Source organism: Trachurus japonicus, chromosome 12 (assembly GCF_045865225.1).
Source record: "Trachurus japonicus isolate A0001 chromosome 12, Traja_1.0".
Taxonomy (NCBI): domain Eukaryota; kingdom Metazoa; phylum Chordata; class Actinopteri; order Carangiformes; family Carangidae; genus Trachurus; species Trachurus japonicus.
The window spans coordinates 241,252-265,836 of record NC_140918.1 but is presented as its reverse complement, the minus strand read 5'-3'; the positions used below and the strand labels follow the sequence as shown (position 1 = coordinate 265,836).

Genomic DNA, 24,585 nt, shown 5'->3' with positions numbered 1-24,585 from the left:
CGAATTTTGAATTTTAAATGATGGTCAAAGGGACTTGTGACCACAGAACAATTTTAAAATGAGTCAGGAGCCCATTAATGAACATGAGTACCACTGGAAAAGCTCTTTAAATCCAGGTTAAAAACATTTCTCTTTTCACGTGCTTATAGCTGAGCTCTTTTTAACAACTTTAAACTTTATCTATTTTCTTTTATTCTACTTTTTTTCTTCTTCTTTGCTCCTGCTTTTAACTCCAAAACCACTGGCCCGATATCAACCAAACTTCTGAGTTGGACTCCCCTCGGTCCCCCAGATGACATATCCGAATTTGAAGAAATTTGAAGAAATTTGAAGAAGTTTGATTTTTGGTCAAAAAAAAAAAACTTTCTCGACACCCGCAGGGCTTAAAAATCTCCGAAAATCGCCTTGGCCGTTTTCTCCAAAACCGCTGGCCCGATTTCTACCAAACTTCTACATTGGACTCCCCTCGGCCCCCCAGATGACATATTCAAATTTAAAGAAATTAGATTTTTGTCCAAAAAAAACTTTCTCGACACTCGCGGGGCTTAGAAATGTTAGAAAATGGCCTCGGTCATCCTATCAAAGCAAAGAGCAAAGTTATGACTCCACATGTTTTCATTTACATTATGGGATGTTGCACCTTGAGACCACAAGGAGGCGTTTGTGTTCTGATGAGAGAGAAAGTCACATTTCAAAACCAAAGAAGAGAAAGTGTCGGTTAGAGAAGTTAGAAACAGAAGAGGAGGATGTTTCTCTACCGCTGAAAGTCGTTTTCATCAGTAAAGAAACAACAAAACTCAGCGTGAAGCTTCGTTTCTTTATAGACGCTGCAGCTCCAACAACCAGGAGCTTAATTATAGTTTAGTTTTATTTAGTTTTGACTTCTTTTTCTCTAATTCAGTTAGTTTAAATTAGTTTTTAGAGCGGGTTTGCTAGTTTTAGTTAGTTTAAATTTTTTTCTAAACAGTTTTAGTTTAGTTTTTATTAGTTTTAGTATTAGTTCTAGTTTTTCCATACTTTGGGTTATTTGTTAGTTGAAGGATTCAAAAAGATCAGAGCAAGTATTGTGTAATAAAACTCAAACGATACCATTTATCTATAACTTCAGTACGTTGTAGTTAGTTTTGTAAACACAGAATACAGTTTCAGTTAGTTCTCGTTTTTTCATTTGATTATAGTTTTTATTTATTTCAGTTAACGAAAATGTTTTTTCAATTCTAGTTTTCGTCATTTTGTTCGTTTTCGTTAACGATAATAACCTTGCTAGACTGGAAATACTGGTTTTTATGACACTCTATTATTATTATTATTATTAGTGTGTTTTATTCTTTTCACTGATGTCTGTAAATGTCTAAAGGGACATTTCACCTGTTTAGTGACACACACCTGCTGTAGTGGCTGTCGACTCCCAGAGCTTCTCTGGCGTTGGAGATGTACTGCTCCAGAGACAGAGGAGCTGCTCCTCCTCCAGGAGGACTCCCTGCTCCTCCTCCTGCTCCTCCTCCTCCTCCTGCTCCTCCTCCTCCTCCTCCTCCTCCTCCTCCTCCGTCCTGCAGCTCCGACTCCTCTGCTCCGGCTTCTCCCAGATAAACCTCGTTAAACTTCACGATGCCTGTGGAGTCGTTACAGAGACAAGATCATTTCCAAGCCCTGCAATGCCAAGACATGAGCAGTAGAAACCCCCGTACCCCACTGGTCCTGAGATCACAGACCTGCCCTACTGGCTCAGCCCAGGAACACAACACCTCACCAATCAGACCCAACCAGATGACTAAACAGCTGAAACAAGACTACATCACTTATTGGCAAACACAAACAAAAACACAGAGCAAAATGCAGTGCTATTTGGCCCTAAACCGACAGTTACTACACCACAGCAGATTATTTGAGCATGGTGACTGATCAGCAACTAAAACGAAGCCTGACAAAGTCCAGACTGAGTGAACACAGCCTCTGTCACTGCAGCCTTAACCAACCAGAAACACAACTACACTTCCTCACCACATGTGAAAAATATATAAATATTAGAGAAACATATTTCCTAAAATTTGAATCTATAACAAAAGGTTTTTTTTAAACTATCAGATGAAGAAAACTTCCCATCCTGCTGGGGGAAGAAGCAAAGACTAATAAACTAGCAGCAGTCTGTGTCTGAGGGACAGGGAGAAACACTCCCAGCTGACACAAATGTTGTTGTTTGGTGTTTTGTTTATTGTATTTACAATGATTATACGTCTTTACTCAGTAATGACAACACTATACTGTAAATGTTGTTTTCCTTAATTGTCATGATCATTATTATTTTTCTTTAATTCCAAACGCTTGCTTTGGCAATATATACAATGTATGTCATGCCAATAAAGCCAATTGAATTGAATTGACAAGAGACAAGAGTGACTCCTCTCCTCCTCTCCTCTTCTCCTCCTCTCCTCTCTTCTTTCTCTCTTAGAGATATCTCTTATAGATGTGTGTGTCTGTCTGTGTGTGTATATAGGTGTGTATAGGTGTGTATAGGTGTGTATATTGTGTCTATCTCCACCTGCGGTCGGACAGATCAACCAGCTGTACATGAATCCTCCGGCCAATGAGAAGTAGAGGACCATGGCTCGTTGCCCGGCGACCGTCTCCAGGATGGTCTCCACGGTGACGGGGACGTAGGGGTCGCCGCTCGCCGCCCGGCGACTTCCTGTCTGCTGCCGCTCCACCAGCAGGTCGGCGAAGGCTCGAGTCCGTCCGCGCTCCGCCACGGCCAGAGCCTCGTCATGACGACCTGAGAGGAGGAGGAGGGGGGGGGGGAGGAGGTGGAAGAGAGGAGGAGAGGAGGAGAGGAGGAGGTGAGGAGGAGGTGAATAACACCCAAGGGGGCAGTTGTCGGTCTGAGAAGTGAAGTCACTTCCTCGTTCAACAAGCTGCAATCCCCTCTTCTTCCTCTGGGGGCTGGCTCCAGAAGGGAGCAACTCTCCATTGACCCCCATGTTAAAATCACCCACTTTACAGCTTAAAAAAACATATTTACAGCCTGGTACATTTCATTTTTTTGGTCTCAACCGATAGTTTCTACCCCCGCACACACTCTGAGGGGGGTGAATTTTTATTAAACTCTACCGTTTTACTGTTATTAGGTTTAAAGTTCTGGCCAATTAGGGCGCGGAAACGTTGAGTGACAGGTCTGGAGACCGCTGCTACGAGGCCAGTGGGCGGGCTCTCGGCCAACGGCCGCACCGCTCCAAATATGGCAGTAGAATCCAACATGGCGCGGTTCAAACCCCCGTAGTAGCGGCACAAAACAGACTCCCCCAAACCAATGGGTGACGTCACGGTGCTACGGCCTCTACAGGCTATGATAACAGCCCGTCCTGACAGACAGCGACGCGACAGCAACGCGCGCGAGGAAAAGTGATTAGAATGTGTTACTTTTCAATCAGCCTGTCCTGATGTCGCTCAACCCTGAAATCATGGCTCGCTCTGTCTCTATCTGGACGACATTTGGCGGCGGTGTCCCGCCCCTAAACACTTCTGATTGGTTGATAAGCAACGTTCCCTCTAATTTTCAAAACTCCTGAGCACAAATTCAACTCCCCTGATGAGCTGCTGGAGCGACTGTGAGCGACAGCTTGAGCGAACACAGTAGCTACGTCCACATGCTGGTGCTATGACCTCACCTCTACAACTCCACATATCAATACTATTGGCTGTTACTATAATGATTAATAACAGATTATTTCTACAACATTACCTAGGCTGCTCCATATCTACGTCAGTTACAGTTCATGATAACAAAATACAATATTGTTTTGGCAAAATATATTTTGCATTTTATTGCCATATGAATAATATGAAAAAAATAACTAACATCAAGTTGGTGTCATCAACTCTTGGCACAGAAGCATTCTTGATATTAACAATAATAATAATTCACAAGCAAAAACTTAAATCGTCATTGCACTACAGACCACGGTTAAGGTCATAAACTCATTCATAAACTCAATTCACAATTCAAAGCCACATTAGGGAGAAATGAACAGTAAACTAGTCGGGGATATTTGAGTGTGCAACTTGTTTTGTCTTCTGGGCAAAGAGGAGGAGCAGTAAAACACCTGAGAGGGAACAGTGTTGATAAGTCCACGCTGCTTCTTGTTGACGAGTTAGTTATCAGAGAGAGGAGAATATGAGAGGAAACAACACTCAGAGATGTGAAAAACAACAACCAGGAAATACCAGGAATCTCAGAATAGCGCCGCAAGTTTGTTTACGTCCCTCGATAATCTGATTGGTTTGGATTCTGAACCAATAGAATATACTCACGACAAAATCGTCACGCTACATATCAGGACACCTTCATGTGAGTTTTCGTTGCCGCTTCGCTGGGTGGCTGTATGTCAGGACGAGGTGTGAGTCAGTCAGTGTGTGTGGTTTAGTTTGTGTGTCTCAGTGTGTCTCACGGCTGAAATACACCGGGAACAGCCGCGACGTGAAATGTGTGTCGCACGACACCCACAGCGTTTCTCTTCTTTTCTATTTCCTGGTGGCGTGGCTACGCGGCCCAACAGGTAGAAAACTACAGAGAACTGTGTATAAAACCAATATATTACGTTTAAAAGTGATTAAAATAAATGTCTCATGTACCAGAGGCAAAGCCAGTAGCAGTGCAACATTATGGGGTTTGTTTTTTACACAATGTACAATGTGGATCCATGATGCTGTAGTTAAACACTTAATTGATACCATTTACTATGAATGAATGAATGAATGAATGAATATTTTATTTTGGTGTCATGCCAACACTGTGGTCCATCCCATATGGGATTACAAGACACAATAACAAATACAAAAAAACAAAGACTAGACGGTAACACTTTACAATAACGGTCCCTTAATTAACGTTAGTTAGTACATTGTTAAGCATTAATTAACTATTTACAGATATATTAACAATCATTATTATGTATTACTTAGGATTAGGAAACACATTAATTAATGTAGCCTATTAGTAAGCAGTTAATTCATGTTTACTACTCAAAGTTAGTTAATACATTTAAAAGTTGAATAATGTAATTAGTTATCATTATGTATGCATTACTCAGCATTAATTAACACATTAGTTTATATGTTAAGGCTTAATAATGTACTAACGTACGTTAATTAAGGACCCTTATTGTAAAGTGTTACCGACTAGACAGTCCTTCCTGTTGGTGTTAGCTGCCACACAGGTGTGACATGAATAAACAGTTTCAGATACTTTCAGTACTCAGCTATACATCGCTCTTCGTCTCGTTGCCCTTTTCAAGAAATAAAGAAAATGCAAAAATATTCAAATAAAAAAGAAGTTTTAGCTTCTCAGCATCGTCCAACCACACAAATTCATTATTTGGATCTACTTTACTGAATAATGTTTGTCTTATAGAGTCAAACTATAATATAGTCTGCACCTGCAAACCTACATAGTCAGCAGGTTACCTGTGGAAAAGGAACAGTCCACCCATTTTAACAGGAGGGATGTAAACATGTCTTACCCAGGTGGACCAGCTGGTCTGTGTGTGTCTGTGTGTGTCTGTGTTGTGTTATATTGTGTATCTTACCCAGGTGGACCAGGACTCTCTGTAGGGTCTGGTAGGTGTGTGTCTGTGTGTGTCTGTGTTGTGTTATATTGTGTTATATTGTGTATCTTACCCAGGTGGACCAGGACTCTCTGTAGAGTCTGGTAGGTGTGTGTCTGTGTGTGTCTGTGTTGTGTTATATTGTGTTATATTGTGTATCTTACCCAGGTGGACCAGGACTCTCTGTAGGGTCTGGTAGGTGTGTGTCTGTGTGTGTCTGTGTTGTGTTATATTGTGTTATATTGTGTATCTTACCCAGGTGGACCAGGACTCTCTGTAGAGTCTGGTAGGTGTGTGTCTGTGTGTGTCTGTGTTGTGTTATATTGTGTTATATTGTGTATCTTACCCAGGTGGACCAGGACTCTCTGTAGGGTCTGGTAGGTGTGTGTCTGTAGACAGGTCAGTCTGTAGTCGGTGCTGAGTTGAGTCTCGTGACGAATCGTCTCAAACAGAACTGAGGCCCGGTACAACTAGAAAACACACAATGAATGAATTAATTTATTTATTTAAAAAGGGACAATGCACAAAAAACATTAAAGCAGAAGTAAGGTGAATGTTTGTGTTAATCTAAGTCTTAAATAGTTGTATCTTCCGACATCATCACTTCTATAGAGTGTTTGGTCTGAAACACGGGTCTGTCAGTCACTCTGCTCTGCTCTGAGCCCAGGAGAAAACTTTCCTTGTATCCTACAACCTTTATCCAATGAGGAGAGAGAACGGCATAAAGGGGCAGTCCTCTCTGTGTGTGCAGCCAAGGGATGCGCCTGAATGTGGTGACGTAGGGACGAGGGCGGGGACTGCTAACTCCATCTGCTGACAAGACGTTATGGTGCGTTCAAGGCAACCCGTAACTGGTGTTTTTCCGACCTGTGAAGTGGTACCAGTTCGATCTGGTACGAGTTCACGGGTCAGAAGTTACGAGTGGCCGTTATAGTGACTTTCACAGGTAAAACAGGTCGGAGAAACACCAGTGGGTTGTCTGGAACGCTACAAAGTCGTAAGTTGTGACTTGAAGCTGTAATTTACGGTTTCAAAAGCCTGCCTGGAACGCAGCATTAGCCAAAACCACCGGATCGCTTACTTCTGCTTTAAGATGAATTGAAATAGGACATAAGTGACATAATAACCATAATATTTTTAAAAAGTCAGAATGCACTAATAAAAGCAGGGAAACAGGAGCCAGATCATAAAGTGCACAATAGAGACTAACAGCACATACACTCTCTCTCACTCTCATCACACATTCAAACACACACACAGATAACAATCATCCTCCTCTAATAACCACACTCATAGCCAGACACACACACACACACACACACACACACACACACACACACACATAATACTCAACAATGTGTGCAAACTTGCTCACTCAGTAACCAGCGCTTTGACCAGCATGAGAACACAACACAACACACAACACAACATAACAACACATCAGAGATCTACACAATAAACACAACGCTCCAGTCGGTCTGTGTTACTGTGTGTTGATCAGTTCCATCAGTGGCCACAGGGGGGCGCTGCAGCTACAGCAGCTACAGATACAGCAGCTACAGCAGCTACAGCTACAGACTGAGGAGTGTAGAGTATAACACTATAACACTCTACAGTCTATGAGTGGGAGGAAACTACCTCGTAGTAAATGTATAAAACACTGAAGTTGATTCATAAATAAAAGTAAAACCTTTACAGAGACGTGTTTGATCTGAGAGGAAGATAAAACTAAAAGAAACTGAATGAAATCTAATCATTATTCAATGTTCATTTCATTTTCAATTTATTCCATTCATGGTATGTACATTCTCACATAGTTGCACATATACATAATGTACACATTTTCACCATGAATGAAAAGGAGCAGGATGAAGAAAAAACCTATAGTAGCTGCTCTCTGTTGTTACAAAGTTCACTGGCTTACTTCAACACCAATATTATTCTCTGTTTCAAAATATTAAAGATGATGAAACATAGTAATGACTAGAGGAGGAGAGGAGGAGTAAAGTCTGACCTGGTGCTGAGCCTCCTCCAGGTTTCCTCCGGCCCACAGAGACAATCCCAGACGATGACGGATCTTAGCTTCGTCCTCACGGAGACCGAGCTGCTCGGCCAGACGGAGACCTGGGGGGGTGGGGGGGGGGGGAGGAGGAGGAGGAGGAGGAGGAGGAGGAGGAGGGGGGGGGGGGGGAAACCAGCTCTTTGAACATCACAGCCATGTGTTTGGTTCATGTTATGTCTTGTCGCCATAAACTGGAAAAATTTGGAATTAAAAAAAAGAAAAAAAGACCCACACTCTGTTGGTTACAGCACATCCTGTGTTCATGACATATCATTTAAACCAATAAAATGAAAAAACTTAATTCTCTCTCCCTCCATCTTGTCTCTCTTTCTCCTCTCCCTCCATCTCTCCTTCTATCTTTCTTCTCTCCCTCCCTCCTCCTGTCTGTTTCTTCTGCTGAGTTGCTCAGTCATGTTTCTCCTCCTCCTGTCTCCTCCTCCTCCTCCCTGTGTGTGAGGAGGTTAATAGGAGACTCTGTTCATCAGCTCTTCTTCGGCTCGTTGCCGTCGTGTCTCGTTAACGATCAATTAAAACCCCCAGAGGAGGTGACGGAGCGTAGCCGAGTCCCACAGACCTGACGGAGCCTGAACGCACCACGACGCTCGTTTTAAACATCGGTTAATTAGTTAGAAACTCATCTCAGCCTCATTTCTGTACGAGGACAGAGGTGCATCATGGGAGAGAAGAGGTGAAATCCAACAGGAAACTGACTAGCAGCCGTCTGAGGGAAGTGAACTCTCTGTTTTCAGACCGTGACTCCGCCCCCTTTAGGAGACTAACAGACTGTGACTCCGCCCCCTTTAGGAGACCAGCAGTGACTCCGCCCCCTTTAGGAGACCAGCAGACTGTGACTCCGCCCCCTTTAGGAGACCAACAGACCGTGGCTCCGCCCCCTTTAGGAGACCAGCAGACCGTGACTCCGCCCCCTTTAGGAGACCAATAGACCATGACTCCGCCCCCTTTAGGAGACCGGCAGACCGTGACTCCGCCCCCTTTAGGAGACCAACAGACCGTGACTCCGCCCCCTTTAGGAGACCGGCAGACCGTGACTCCGCCCCCTTTAGGAGACCAGCAGACCGTGACTCCGCCCCCTTTAGGAGACCAATAGACCGTGGCCGTTGTTTTTAATGATTTAACAAAAGAGAAGTGAGGCGACAGAAGCTGCAACGTCATGAATCTTCAGTTTGAACACATGAATGAACCAGATGTAAAGTTTCTGTATGAACCAGATGTGAAGTTTCTGTATGAACCTGATGTGAAGCTTTAGACAGTCCCTCACCTTCCTGCAGGTACATGACGGCCTGAGCGTAGTTGTGCAGGGCGTGGTGTGTCCTGCCCAGGCTGCCGTAGGCCAGAGTCTTGGCCACGAGGTCGTTGGTCTGAGCCGCCACGCTGAGGTGCTGCTCCTGAAACACCACGGCTCGCTCGTACTTCCCCAGAGCCTCGTAGGTCAGGCCCAGGTTCCCGTAGGCGCGGCCCTGGCTGCGCACACAGCCGCTCTGCTCCGCCATGTCCAAGGCCCGCTGGTGCCACTGCAGCAGGACGACAGGAGGAACATAAAACATCCATACACTGCAAAAACTCTACATCTGTCCAAGAATATTTGTCTTATTTCTTGTCAAAATGTCTCATTTCTAGTCAAAACTAATCTCTTTCCACTTTAAATAAGACTCATCACCTAAAAATTAACTTGTTTTTAGATCATTTTCACTTGTTTCAAACTAATTTTCACTTGAAATAAGTAGAAAAATCTGCCAGTGAAAGCAAGTTTTTTGTGTTTGTAATAAGAAAGAAAAACTTGCTCCACTATCAGATTTTTCTACTTATTTCAAGTGAAAATCTGCTTGAAAGAAGTAAAAAGTGTCTCAAAACAAGCTGCTTTTTATGTGATGAGTCTTATTTTAAGTAGAATTAGATTTGTTTTGACTAGAAATGACATTTTGACTAGAGATAAGACAAATATTCTTGGTAAGATGTAGAGTTTTTGCAGTGTGTGTCTGTCATGCTATGTGAGGCTGCTTCTTCAATAGTCGATAACAACACAGGACGTGTGAACAGTGAGTGGTGGTGTTTAGTGACTGATCTCAGACCTGCAGCGCCGTCTCATTGTCGGCCATCAGCTGGTAAACTCCTCCCAGAGCGTCGCTGGCCTCCGCCTCCAGGGATTTATCCTGAGGGGAGGGGGGGGGCACACACAGGGTTAACTACCAACACACACATACACACACACACACACACACTGCAAAAACTCAAAATCTCACCAAGAATATTTGTCTCATTTCTAGTCAAAATGTCATTTCTAGTGTCTATGGATATTCTCATTCATCCAGGTCATCGTTCTTTTCTGGGCAAATTAAATCGTAGACAACTGAACTTGTATTTGTCTGGGAAGACATTTCGCCTCGTATCCAAGGAGCTTCATCAGTTCGTAGGCAACATTTTACCTAAAATTACTTTTTACTTCTTTCAAGCAGATTTTCACTTGAAATAAGTAGAAAAATCTGATAGTGGAGCAAGTTTTTCTTTCTTATTACAAAAGCACAAAAAACTTGCTTTGACTGGCAGATTTTTCTACTTATTTCAAGTGAAAATTAGTTTGAAACAAGTGAAAATGATCTAAAAACAAGTTCATTTTTAGGTGATGAGTCTTATTTTAAGTGGAAAGAGATTAGTTTTGACTAGAAATGAGACATTTTGACAAGAAATAAGACAAATATTCTTGGAGAGATGTAGAGTTTTTGCAGTGCAGACAGAGCAGAGGAGCTGCCACCGCCCTGATGGCCGATGGGGGGGTTGGGGGGGTTAGGGTTATCTCTGGGGGGGTTAGGTGAAGCTCTGTGGTGTTTCTCTCACCGCTTGGCTGCGGGCGATGCTGAGCTGGTGCTCCAGACAGGACAGCGCCTGCTCGTAGTTTCCCAGCTGGCTGTGCAGCGTTCCCAGCTCTCCGTAGGCCTGGGCCTTGCCCCCCCCCTCGCCCCCCAGCTCGTGGGCCACCACCAGACGCTTCTCGAAGCAGACCAGGGCCTGCTGCAGGCTGCCCATGGACCTGGGGGGGGGGGGGGGCACAAGAGGAACAGGGTCAATACAAAGAAAACTAAAGAGGTTTTAGACTAACGGTGCGTTCACACCAAACGCCATGGACGCGATGTCATCGCCCGTAACGCGAGCATCGCGTCGCTTGACACATTTGTCACATTTTTCACCATCGCTTCGTCACTTCATCGCTCCATGGCGCTATGATGCAACCCACCTCCCGCTGTTCTCTTTCTCTCCTCAACCATGGCTGAGAAATATTAATACATATAAATAAATACATATGAAATATTCACAAGGAGGAAGCTGTAGGTCCTCTGACCCTCTGCAGGTATTATCTGTTTTATTACAACTGCGGTAAAAGTACTAGGCAACTGTGTCGGTGACGTGGTTGAATATCAACACTGATTGGATGTCGTGGCCACGCGATGTCACTTGAAAAGTTCAAATGTTTCAACTTCAAGCGATGGACGCGATGGACGCTTCATCGCTTCATCGCATCGCTCCTATCGCCCGAAACGCGTCGCCTGATGCGCCATCGCGTGTCATCGCATCATTTACATTGACTTTGAATGGAAACTTGTGGCGTTCATCGCGTCCATGGCGTTTGGTGTGAACGCACGGTGATGCCGCGTTTCCACTACGTGCGACCGACTCGACTCGACGGTTTTGTGTTTCCTGCTCGGCCGAAGTTCTAAAACTGGTGAGGAGGAATTAAGGCATTGGTTTTTATTGATCTATAAAGCTTTAACTGGATGATTAATTGGATCATATAGAAGCTCCTTGTTAAATCAGTCTCATGCTCCAAGAAACTGGTTCCAGGGACAAACACCTGGTTTGGAAGAACTGCTTTGAGTTTTCCTGCAGCATCCACCTGGAAAAACCTACAACTAACATTAAAACTACGGAGCCTTGTGTCTCTGGGTTTAAAACTCTGATAACAAACTCCTCTGTCTGTGAATGGAACTGTTTTAATGGATGTAACTACGGTAACTATCCGGTAATGGAAACCTTCTCTAGAATAGAAGCTGGTACCAGAGCAGAGTGGAGCTGGTACCACGTAGTGAAACGCTGCATCAGTACGAAGTTTAAAGGAAATGACAACACATTCATTTGTTCATATGTTGTTGTTTTGTTTTATGCCTTTCTTCTCCTTTTAATTCTTACTTATTCACCCTCCCTCAGACCACTACTTATTGATGTATGGTTATATGCATTGTTGTAATGTAAATTCTGAAAATAAAACAAAATCTTATTATTAACAAAAAGAATAGAAAAGAAAAGAAAAGAAAAGGAGAAATCAGAGCGTCTCCTTGTCTCCTCGTCTCCTCCACTGAACCATGAAGGAAACATTATATTCATTGTCACTTTGACCGTACAGCCTTCTCCTTACTGAGCTGGTGTTATTTTATTTTTTTAATGTCACTCTACTATTTTACTATGTTTATATTGATGCTGGATCTTTAATGTTTGTATTCTTGTTCCCTGGTTGTTACAGGGTTTATTGTTATTATGAGAAAAGAAGAACCAGCCACCGCTGCCTGTTCTTCTACTTATTATTATAATTATTATTAATACAGTCAGTGTATTCTGATTATTTTCATTATCGTCATGACTCTAATTTAAAATGCGTCAGGTTTACGCTCGGAGCGAGAAAAGCTCATTTAAGCGTCACGCATGAACGGCGCCGTGCCTCAGAGGAAACACAGGACATTAATACATGTACACGCCACATAAATATTAACAAGTAGAAACCGCTCAGCTGCTCAGCAGGGAAACAAACTGCTGCAATAAATCCTGTCTAACTAAACTCAAGTTTTAAAGAAACAGGGATAAAAAACAAAAACTCTAAATATGAAGATTAGCTTAGCTTAGCATAGAGACTGGAAACAGTAGGAAACTGTTAGCCTCCAGAACAAAAAGGTAAATATGTCATGAATACGAGGTATTCTTCAGGAAACATCTTCAGTTCCTGTTTAGACTCAACAACTTTAGATTTATGAAATAATAATATTGTTTCGTTTTGGTTTTACTCTTGTTTTTCCTCCGTTCAGGTTCAGAGGTTTTTCATTCTCTCCTTCAGCTCTGAACCGTCCTGAGCTTCTGTAAGAATGAAAACTGACTGTTTCATTAACATTATGGACGTAAACAGAACTAGAGCTTTAACTTTTATGTAACACATGACTTATAATACTATAATATAATACATACATAATAATAAGAATATAAAAAGACTCTTAGTTTCTCAGACTGGTTTAGTTTCCTCCCTCTCTCTCTTTGTCTCATTTCTCCTTCTGCAGCTCTAAAAACAAACTGAACTCTAGTTTTCTCGTTCATCGCCGTCATTGGACCAGTTCCACGTGACCACACTGCAAAAACTCAACATCTTACCAAGAATATTTGTCTTATTTCTAGTCAAAATGTCATTTCTTGTCAAAACAAATTTAATTATACTAAAATAAGACTCATCACATTAAAAGCAGCTTGTTTTTAGACACTTTTTACGTCTTTCAAGCAGATTTTCACTAGAAATAAGTAGAAAAATCTGATAGTGGAGCAAGTTTTTCTTTCTTATTACAAGCACAAAAAACTTGCTTTCACTGGCAGATTTTTCTACTTATTTCAATTGAAAATTAGTTTGAAACAAGTGAAAATGATCTAAAAACAAGTTGATTTTTAGGTGATGAGTCTTATTTTAAGAGGAAAGAGATTAGTTTTGACTAGAAATGAGACATTTTGACAAGAAAGAAGACAAATATTTTGAGTTTTTGCAGTGCTCTTTGTCTCATTTCTCCTTCTGCAGCTCTAAAAACAAACTGAACTCTAGTTTTCTCGTTCATCGCCGTCGTTGGACCAGTTCCACGTGACCACACTGCAAAAACTCAACATCTCACCAAGAATATTTGTCTTATTTCTACTCAAAACAAATCTCATTCTACTTAAAATCAGACTCATCACATTAAAAAGCAGCTTGTTTTTAGACACTTTTTACTTCTTTCAAGCAGATTTTCAATTGAAATAAGTAGAAAAATTAGTGGAGCAAGTTTTTCTTTCTTATTATAAACACAAAAAACTTGTTTTCACTGGCAGATTTTTCTACTTATTTCAATTGAAAATTAGTTTGAAACAAGTGAAAATGATCTAAAAACAAGTTAATTTTTAGGTGATGAGTCTTATTTTAAGTGGAAAGAGATTAGTTTGGACTAGAAATGAGACATTTTGACAAGAAAGAAGACAAATATTCAGAAATATTCAGAGTTTTTGCAGTGGTCTGAACTCTGGAAACTGAACTCTAGTTTTCTCGTCATTGGACCACAATCAGAGAGCGTGTTGCCGTGGCGACAGACAGACCTGTGTGCGTTGCCGAGGCCGCGGTAGGCCTTCTCCTGGTCCTGCAGCTGGTTGAGGCTCTGGGCCACGGTGAGGTAGCGGTCGTAGCAGCGTATCGCCTCCTCGTGGTCGCCCAGCGAGGCGTAGCAGTCGGCCATGTTGGCGTAGGCGCGGCCGCGCTGCAGCACGCCGTCGGCGCCGCTCAGCTGCTGCAGCGCCGCCAGCTGCCGCTCCAGGTGGCCGATGGCGTCCTCGGCCGCGCCCGCGTTCATCTTGGCGATGCCGGTGTTGCCGTGGACCAGCGCCTCCAGCCGCGCGTCCCTCAGCCGCCGCGCCAGCTCCAGCTGGTCGTCGTAGCAACGGAAGGTGGCGGCGAAGTCGCCCAGCGCCATGTGCACCGCCGCCAGCCGGCCCAGAGCGCCGCACTCCCCCTGCTGGTCACACAGCGCCCTGCGCAGCGCCAGCTCCTCGCTGAGGAAGGACAGCGCCGAGTCCAGCTGACGGAGAAGTCTGAGGGGGGGAGGGGGGGGGGGGGGGGGGGGGGGGGGGGAGGGGAGAGTCAAGACCATCACTGTCTAATAATACCGTACTTTCTGGACTATCCACCTTTTTCCAAACATCTAAAACGTAGCCTGTTTTGCCGGTTTTGCTCTTCCGGTGGAATTTTATGTTTACGTTTCCATGGTTTCGGTAGTCACGGTAAATGCATGGATTTCTTTTTTTTTTCTTCAATGAAAATCTGTAAAACACATGGATCATCACAGCAGCTTTTAACAGTAGATATCACACAAACTGACATCATCCGTGTTAAAAGCCAGCGTTAATAGATCGCTGCGTTTACCGCAACTATGACAACGACTGAAAACCACGTAAACGCAAATGTACAATTCCACCAAACGACACAAACGCGCTCCGTAACTCGTAGTCTCTTGTTTTTGGATCTGGTCTCAGGTCTAGGGGATCAGGTCTAGGGGATCAGGTCTCGGGGATGTGGTCTAGGGGATCAGGTCTCGGGGATCAGGTCTCGGGGATGTGGTCTAGGGGATCAGGTCTAGGGGATCAGGTCTCGGGGATGTGGTCTAGGGGATCAGGTCTCGGGGATCAGGTCTCGGGGATGTGGTCTAGGGGATCAGGTCTCGGGGATGTGGTCTAGGGGATCAGGTCTCGGGGATCAGGTCTCGGGGATGTGGTCTAGGGGATCAGGTCTAGGGGATCAGGTCTCGGGGATGTGGTCTAGGGGATCAGGTCTCGGGGATCAGGTCTTACCTGTGAGCTGAGCCCAGAGCAGCGTAGGCGTCGGCCTCCATCTTCTGTTCCTTCAGCTTCTGAGCCAACGTCAGCTGCTGCTGGTAAAACCTCACGGCACCGGGGACGTCGCCACGACTCACACACACGTCTCCTAGGTTACCCAAGGCCCTGAAGACAGCCTGCACACACACACACACACACACACACACTGATTATACCCACACACACACCAGTACAGGTCCTGGCTCCGGCTCAGAACTACGATGGAATCTGATCATCTTGATCAATGAAAACATTCTTGGTAAATGTTTTCTCTTTCGTCCGTCTTGCACCGGTCCAAGAATTTCACCGTGCGCTGAGGCTCATGGGAAATGTAGTGAAAACACTTTGCTTTCTGAAACTCCTGGTTGTCCCTTTAAGAGAATTACGGCTCGTTCACAAAACACCTTCAATGGAAACATCTGCCAACAGCAACTGGACTTTTTCTACATGTCAGAGATGTGACTTTTATCCAGTGAAAGCCTGTGATGGATGGCAGCCAGTGTGTGTTACCTGTGAGTTGTCGAGGCTCTGGGCCACCGACAGCAGGTGGCGCTGACACTCCTCGGCCTTGGAGAACTGGCCCAGAGCCTTGTGGGCCAGACCCAGGTTACAGGAGGCTTTGGCCTGGGCCAGCTTGTCCTGCAAGTCTTTGGCCAGGGCCAAGTCCTGCTCATAGAACCTGAGGAGAAGAAGAAATACTATCAACATCTCTGAGGGGGTTAGGGTTTTATATTCCCACCACATAGAGGCAAGGCAAGGCAATTTTATTTGTATAGCCCGTTTTTACAAACAGTTTGTCTCAAAGGGCTTTACATGGCATCGTAACAACATCCTCTGTCCTTAGACCCTAGAGAGTCTGGATGAAACAAGGGAACAAGTCCATCTTTAGAGGTCTGACAGAGGCTTTCTCCTAAAACCTGGAAAACTACAACTAAGACTGAGACTAAATAAAAACTACAACTAAACTAAGACTAAATAAGAACTGTGATGGTTTTCTGACCTGACGGCGTCTGTGAAGTGGCCCAGGCAGTAGTGAGCGTAGGCCAGGTTGTGGCAGACCTTGCCCTCCCCCTCCAGGTCCTGCAGGCCGGGGGCCAGAGCCAAGTACTGCTGGTAGTAGGGCAGCGCCTGGGAGTACTCGCCCCTCCAGCTGTGGAAGTTCCCCAGGTTCGCTACCGGACGAGGAGGAGAATCACAGAGTCTTTAAATCCTCCATAAAAACACACTCACACTAACCCAACTAAACTAAATTGAACTAAAACTAAAACCCAACCCAACCCAACCAAACCCAACCCAACCCAACCCGGTTCATGGTTCGCTGCCTTGTATGGCAGCTTCCGCCATCAGTGTGTGAATGTGTGTGTGAATGGGTGAATGTGATGTACTGTAAAGCGCTTTGGAGCGCTATATAAATACAAGACCATTTACCATTCTAACCCAACTCAAACAAACCAATCTAAACTAAACTAAATCAACTCTGACCCCTCACCCAGCGCTCGGGCGTGTCATGACCAGAGACCCTGTTCAGGTTTAAGTTGTTTTCAGTCATGTTGTCTTGTGGTTTCCTGTTTTATTTTGTAATTTACCTCTCCTCTCGTTTCAGGTGACTTGCCCCTTCCTCCTGTGTTCCCCCACCAGTTTGATTGTCTGCCCCGCCCTGATTGTTTCCACCTGGTCCCCATTTCCTTGTGTGTGTGTATTTAGTCAGCGTCTCCCTTTGTTCTGTGTCAGTTCGTCTTGTCCGTGACCCTTGAGACTCCATGCCCCATGTCAGGTTTTTCTCCTCGTAAGAGTGACTTTGTGTTTTTCCATTTTATCCCTCAAGAGAGTGGTTTTTTGTTCTTTGTTTTTTCCCTCGAGCAGAGTGAGTTTTTTGTTTGAATTACCTGAATAAAACCCTGTTGATCGTGCAAACCAAGTTTTTGAGTCGTGCGTTTGGGTTCGGACCCCGGCCCTGTCAGGACGAACTGACCAGCATGAACCCAGCCGACTCTGATCAACTCGCGGCAGCGATTCGCTCTCAAGCTGCCCGCTTGAATAACCAGGAGGGCCAGATCTCCTCTCTGCATCGGGGAGTGACGGACCTGGCTAGCAATCAGGAGGACTTCAAAGCTGCCATGTCCGACCAAGTAAGCCAGCTGGCTTCCCAGGTGGAGCAAGTTCTCTCCCTCCTCACAAGGAGTTCTCCCTCTCCTGCCCCTACAGCCACACCGTCTTCAGCAGCTGCTGACACACGGACCGTCTCTGGTTTTCCGGGCCCAGCTCCACGCCTCGCTCCACCAGAAAAATTCTCCGGTGAGTCTGGAGAGTGTCGGGCATTTATCATTGACTGTGAAATGCATTACGAATACATGCCCTCAGCGTTTCCTACAGAACGTTCAAAAGTTGCTTTTATGATTTCACATCTCGCCGAAAGGCGAGGGCGTGGGCGACAGCAGAGTGGTCCCGTGATTCATTTACTTGTGAATCTCTTGATGATTTTGTGGGGGCTCTGAGGAAGGCTTTTGATCCCACCCTGTCGGACCGAGAGAAGGCGCGAGAACTGAGCAATATCAAACAGGGCATGGACTCTGTGTGTGATTATGCCATCCGCTTTCGCACTCTAGCCACCGACAGCGGGTGGAACGACACTGCCCTTTATGATGTTTTTTTAAAGGGCCTCTCTAATCGGATTCAAGATTTGTTAGTGCCCCTTGATCTGCCGCCAGGTTTGGATTCGTTGATGGCTCTGGCTATCAGGACGGACAACCGTTTACAAGAGCACAAAAGGAATCGCACCTCGTCAGCTGCGGTTGGGAGCCGGAGCTTCTTCCCCGCCCCATCCCTGGCTCCGCGGCGGAAGGTGTTGTCCGAGGAGAATGAGGAGCCGATGCAGCTGGGACGAGCCAGGTTGTCCACTGAGGAGCGGCGCCGGCGTCTGCTGGAAGGGAGGTGTTTCTACTGCGGGCAGCAAGGTCATCTTCTTCCAGCGTGCCCAGTAAAAGGGCAGGCTCACCAGTAAGTGGGGGGGTACTGGTGAGCCGTTTGTCCTCCTCTGAGTTGCCTCTCCGTTCCCCATCCGAGGTCAAGGTAAAGCATCTCAACACCACTGTTTCACTTGGGGTTCTTATTGATTCAGGGGCAGATGAAAGCTTCATGGATTGGGATTTTGCCCAAAGACTTCAATTAAAGACTCAACAGTTATCCCGGCCATTAGAGGCCAGTACTCTTGATGGAAGCCAGATATTCAAAGTGACTCACAAGACTGAACCTGTGGAAGTAACTGTAGGTGACCACCAAGAACTCATGTGTTTTCATTTGTATCGTTCTACCCAGCACCCTCTTATTTTGGGTTTTCCATGGTTGCGGGAACATAACCCACACATTGACTGGGGTACTGGGAGGGTTTTGGGCTGGGCTGAGGGATGCACAAACAAATGTTTAAGAGTTTGTCATGATCAGAATGCTGGAAAACCAATTGTATGTTAAAGCTGAGAAAAGTGAATTTCATGCCGACACTGTATCCTTCCTTGGCTTCATCATAGCTCCTGGAAGGGTGCAAATGGACCCGGCTAAAGTTAGCGCTGTGGCTCAGTGGCCTACACCTGATAGCCGCAAAAAGGTTCAGCAATTCTTAGGATTTGCTAACTTTTACAGGCGGTTCATCAGAAACTTCAGCGCCATAGCTGCACCTCTACATGCCCTCACATCTCCACACACTCCATTCCGGTGGTCCTCTCAAACTGAGGAGGCCTTTCAGCAGCTCAAGACCCGCTTCACAACTGCTCCCATCCTCACGGTTCCTGATCCCAGCCGGCAATTCATGGTGGAGGTGGATGCCTCCAATGACGGGGTGGGAGCTGTTCTCTCTCAACGCTCCAGTAAGGACAACAAGCTTCACCCCTGTGCCTTCCTGTCACGGAGGCTTTCACCGGCTGAGAGGAACTACGATATCGGGAACCGTGAGTTACTGGCTGTCAAAGTTGCGCTGGAGGAGTGGAGACATTGGCTAGAGGGTGCACAACATCCGTTCATTGTATGGACAGATCATAAGAATCTGGAATATATTCGCAAAGCTAAAAGACTGAACCCTCGTCAAGCCAGATGGACATTGTTTTTTAACCGTTTTAACTTTGTGCTTTCTTACAGGCCGGGGTCCCAGAACACCAAGCCTGATGCCTTGTCCCGTCTGTTTGACCCCGAGCCTACTGCCAAGGAACTTGAGCCCATCCTTCCACTGAACTGTGTGGTTGGAGCGGTGACTTGGCAAATAGAATCTCTGGTGAAGCAAGCTAATGGTGAGAACCCGACACCTAGTGGTTGCCCGGCAAATCGCTTGTTTGTCCCTGCTACTATGCGTCCACAGGTGATCCATTGGGCTCACACCTCACTGCTCACCTGCCATCCGGGAATCAAGAGGACCATGTACGCCATCTCCCAGAGGTTTTGGTGGCCCTCCATGGAGCGAGAGGTCCGGGAGTATGTGGAGGCATGCCACGTCTGCGCCCGCAACAAGACCTCCTCCAGGGCACAGATGGGTTTGCTGCAACCACTCCCCATTCCTACTCGTCCTTGGGCTGAGATTTCTCTGGACTTCGTCACGGGGCTCCCGGTCTCTGGAGGTAACACCACTGTCCTCACAGTGGTGGACAGATTTTCTAAAATGGCTCATTTCCTTGCTTTGCCTAAATTGCCGTCTGCTAAGGAAACGGCTGAAATTATGATGTCTCATGTGTTTCGCATTCATGGATTTCCCAAGGATATTGTTTCAGACCGGGGGCCCCAGTTCGTCTCCAAGTTCTGGAAGGAGTTCTGTAACCTCATCGGAGCCACGGTCAGCCTGACCTCTGGGTATCACCCGCAATCTAATGGACAGACGGAACGGCTCAACCAGGTGTTGGAGACATGTCTTCGGTGTTTGGTGTCACAGAATCCAGCTTCCTGGAGCAAGAACCTAGTGTGGGTGGAATACGCCCACAATTCCCTTCCCACCTCAGCCACGGGCATGTCTCCATTTCAGTGCGTCTTCGGTTACCAGCCCCCTGTCTTCTCTGACGCTGAGAAGGAAATCACTGTCCCATCGGCCCACGCTATGGTCAGGCGTTGCCGTCGCATCTGGGCGGCCGCCCGTAAGGTCCTCCTACGCAGCACGGAACGCATGAAGAGGGCGGCAGACCGGAGGCGTCGTCCTGCTCCGGTGTACCAGCCTGGCCAGAAGGTCTGGCTCTCTACACGTGACTTACCTCTCCATGTCGATTCCAGGAAACTGGCTCCACGGTTTGTGGGTCCCTTTCTGGTGTCCAAGGTCGTTGGTCCCTCCGCCGTTCGTCTGCGCCTGCCTCGGTCCCTGAGAGTCCACCCCACCTTCCATGTCAGCCGGGTTAAACCGGTTAAGGACAGTCCCATGGTCCCCGCAGCCAAGCCCCCTCCACCTCCCCGGATGGTCGCTGGTGGCCCTGTTTACTTGGTCAAGTCTCTTCTGGCCGTGCGCAGTAGGGGACGGGGCAGGCAGTTCCTAGTGGACTGGGAGGGCTACGGTCCTGAGGAGCGGCAATGGGTCCCTGCACGCTTCATTGTAGATCCTGAGCTCGTCTCTGATTTCTATAGGCGGCATCCTCAGGTGGCTGGTCCGTCAGGGGCCGGCCCTGGGGGGAGGGGTACTGTCATGACCAGAGACCCTGTTCAGGTTTAAGTTGTTTTCAGTCATGTTGTCTTGTGGTTTCCTGTTTTATTTTGTAATTTACCTCTCCTCTCGTTTCAGGTGACTTGCCCCTTCCTCCTGTGTTCCCCCACCAGTTTGATTGTCTGCCCCGCCCTGATTGTTTCCACCTGGTCCCCATTTCCTTGTGTGTGTGTGTATTTAGTCAGCGTCTCCCTTTGTTCTGTGTCAGTTCGTCTTGTCCGTGACCCTTGAGACTCCATGCCCCATGTCAGGTTTTTCTCCTCGTAAGAGTGACTTTGTGTTTTTCCATTTTATCCCTCAAGAGAGTGGTTTTTTGTTCTTTGTTTTTTCCCTCGAGCAGAGTGAGTTTTTTGTTTGAATTACCTGAATAAAACCCTGTTGATCGTGCAAACCAAGTTTTTGAGTCGTGCGTTTGGGTTCGGACCCCGGCCCTGTCAGGGCGTGGCTCTGCACGTCCCTCAACTCAATAGACAAAGACAATAAAGATGATTGTTTATATTATAAATATAGTTAGAGTGTGTGCGTGGCGTTAACCCTAACCCTAACCCAACTCAACTAACTAAAGTAAACTAACTAACTAACTAAAGTAAACTAACTAAACTAAACTAAATAAACTCTAACCCCTCACCCAGTGCGCGGGCGTGGCTCTGCGTGTCCCTCAGCTCTTGGGCGATGTTAATGTTAATGTTATAAATAAAGTTAGAGTGTGTGCGTGGCGTTAACCCTAACCCTAACCCAACTCAACTAACTAAAGTAAACTAACTAACTAACTAAAGTAAACTAACTAAACTAAATAAACTCTAACCCCTCACCCAGCGCGCGGGCGTGGCTCTGCGTGTCCCTCAGCTCTTGGGCGATGCTCAGGTGGGCCTGGTAGTGCTGCAGCGCACGGTCCTGAGCGCCCAGCGCCTGGAACGCCACCGCCAAGTTCCCGTGGGTCGACGCCTGAGACGGCCGGTCGTTCACCTGGAAGACAGAGACGTGATGATGTCATGGTGATGTCACGGTGATGTCACGGTTAGAGCACTGGAATAAGAGAGTAAGGACACCTCCATTGACTCCCGTGGTAAGGGTTTAAGGGTTTAAGGGTTTAAGGGTTTAAGGGTTTTGCGCCCCTAGTGGCAGGATATGGGTGTTGCAACAGCCCCAGAAAACCCATTCACTCCAATGTATGTGTGTTGCCCACTTGCTGGTAAATTGATGAAAACGGCCGTGTTTTTGTTTTTAGGTGTCTTGGTCATATCAGATTATACTTATAATTTGTTTATTACAAAATGTAGATTGAAACATTCATGTAGACAACTGTTTTTTTTTTTACTGGCCTATGTGTTAATGTTTATCTGTAAAGGATCCTCAATGATGCTATTAACGTGGGTGATCTATAAATGTCCTTAAATTATTGAAAACACCACACTGCTCATTCACCAACAATGCAGAGATGTCAGTTCTTTATTCCTCCACCAGGAGGCGCTGCCATTGGACCAATGCTGTCACTACTCTCTTTTACAGAGCTCTAGACACAGTGACGTCACGGTGATGACGTCACGGTGATGATCTCACCTCCAGACTGATCTGCAGCTCCTGGCGGTGGTAGCGGACCGCCTGGTCGTACTCTCCCAGCGCGTGGTGAGCGTTGCCCATGTTCCCGTAGGCTCGGCCCTGAGCCGCGTAGTCCCCCAGCTCCTGGACCAGGACCAGGTGGGACTGATGGAGCTGCAGGGCCGCCTCGTAGTCCCCCTTCATCTGGTGGATGATACCTGGGGGGGACAGGATATGTTTAGTGTAGTCTAGTCCAGTCCAGTCTGGTCAAAAGGAAACTCCAGCTCCCAGAAGCCATTTACCATTGATGATAAACTCTGGATGCTGGTTGATCAGTTTGGTTTTTACTGAGGAGGAACTATGAAGAACTGAGCTGTAACATCATTATGAAGGTGTGTGGGGGCTTTTATTTTGCCGTGGCGCTGCAGAAACCCTGATGTTGTCTTGGTAGTGAACTGCAACACGGGAGCAGACGGGGTGAAAGTGGCTACGTCACTTAATTCACACACAGCTGTTTCCATCCCATAGAATCAACCAACACCGGCCATAGCAGCGTGTTTCAGTTTGTGTGAATCAGGGGATTTTAATTCTAATCACAGCGTTTCCATCATCATTTTCTGATGCAAAACATCTAGATGATCTAAACAGCTGATGGAAACACAACTGTGTGTGTGAAGAACTGAGTCCTGTTGATGAGACTCAGACTGGTTGTCAATAAAGTTGTTTCAAAACGCTGACAGGACTGGATCACATGACTGCCTTTCAAAATAAAGCTCCAAATATAAAACCTGTTTTTATTTATCTAGTATGAGACTGAAGCTTCTTCATGAGCCTGACGATGTGTGTGTGTGTGTGCGTGTGTGTGTGTGTGTGTGTGTGTGTGTGTGTGTGTGTGTGTGTGTGTGTGTGCAGCAGCAGGACAGACGAGGGGGAGGAGAGAGGAAACAGAGATACGGGGGGCGTCCAGACACCAGATGGAGGAGCTGACATGAGGCTTTAATGTCAAACTGTGTGTGTGTGTGTGTGTGTGTGTGTGTGTGTGTGTGTGTGTGTGTGTGTGTGTGTGTGTGAGAGAGAGAGGAGAGAGAGGGGGGGGCTGAATATAAACTGTGGCTGTTGATTTATAATAATAATCATCTTCAGGTGAGGAAGAGGAGGAAGAGAAACGAGAAACGAGAAACAAGTCGAGAAAAACCATCATGGGAAGATTTACTGGGATTTTCACAATAAAAGCCCTAAGAGGAAGAAGAAAATAAGAAGGGGAAGAACAAAAGAAGGAGAATGAATGAATGAATTATAATGTGGTTTATAATTACAAGATGATAGATTCTATTATCAGGTTAATATTTATTGATCTGAGCTCAGAGAAACTGAACTGTGACGGACTGAGAGGAGGAGGAGGAGGAGGAGAAGAGGAAAAGAAGAGGAGAAGAGGAGGAGGAGGAAGAGGAGGAAGAGGAGCAGTCGGTCCAGTCAGTGAGTCTCATCATCTATAAATGATGAGACTGATCGATCTGAACCAGATGAAGATCAACTGACAGAGAGTCAGCAGACACACACACACACACACACACACACACACACACACACACACACACACACACACACACACACACACACACACACACACACACACACACACACAGAGAGAGACACACACACACACACACACACACACACACACACACACACACACACACACACACACACACACACACACACACACACACACACACACACACACACACACACACACACACACACACACACACACACACACACACACACACACACACACACAGAGAGAGACACACACACACACACTCCTGTCCAGTCAGCGAGGAGGAGGAGGAGGAGGAGTCTAGTTTCCTCTTCTCACATTTCACTGTGGCCACAGAAACTAAAACCACCTGAACCTGAATAAACCATGAGATGTTGACTGGTCAGGGGGGGGGGGGGGGGAGGAGGAGGAGGAGGAGGAGGAGGAGGAGGAGGAGGAGGAGGAGGAGGAGGTGAAGCTGAGTCTCCATCAGATGTTTAGTTCTGAGTTCTGTGGTACAGAAGCGTTTTGC

The 24,585-nt window shown here is 46.1% G+C and overlaps 1 protein-coding gene across 1 annotated transcript in view; it reads right to left on the bottom strand.

The window, feature by feature from the left end:
• ttc28 (tetratricopeptide repeat domain 28) overlaps positions 1–24,585 on the bottom strand; it is a 135,159-nt gene that overhangs the window by 21,425 nt on the left and 89,149 nt on the right. The window contains exons 9-21 of the mRNA XM_085794275.1: positions 22,535–22,731; positions 21,787–21,940; positions 16,313–16,484; positions 15,823–15,991; positions 15,289–15,449; positions 14,044–14,532; positions 10,513–10,705; positions 9,750–9,830; positions 8,939–9,191; positions 7,612–7,721; positions 5,944–6,067; positions 2,540–2,770; positions 1,387–1,612 (exon numbers count right to left, since the gene is read on the bottom strand). Of these exons, the coding sequence (XP_085650401.1) occupies positions 1,387–1,612; positions 2,540–2,770; positions 5,944–6,067; positions 7,612–7,721; positions 8,939–9,191; positions 9,750–9,830; positions 10,513–10,705; positions 14,044–14,532; positions 15,289–15,449; positions 15,823–15,991; positions 16,313–16,484; positions 21,787–21,940; positions 22,535–22,731 (2,560 nt within the window). The remainder of the gene's footprint in view (positions 1–1,386; positions 1,613–2,539; positions 2,771–5,943; positions 6,068–7,611; positions 7,722–8,938; positions 9,192–9,749; positions 9,831–10,512; positions 10,706–14,043; positions 14,533–15,288; positions 15,450–15,822; positions 15,992–16,312; positions 16,485–21,786; positions 21,941–22,534; positions 22,732–24,585) is intronic.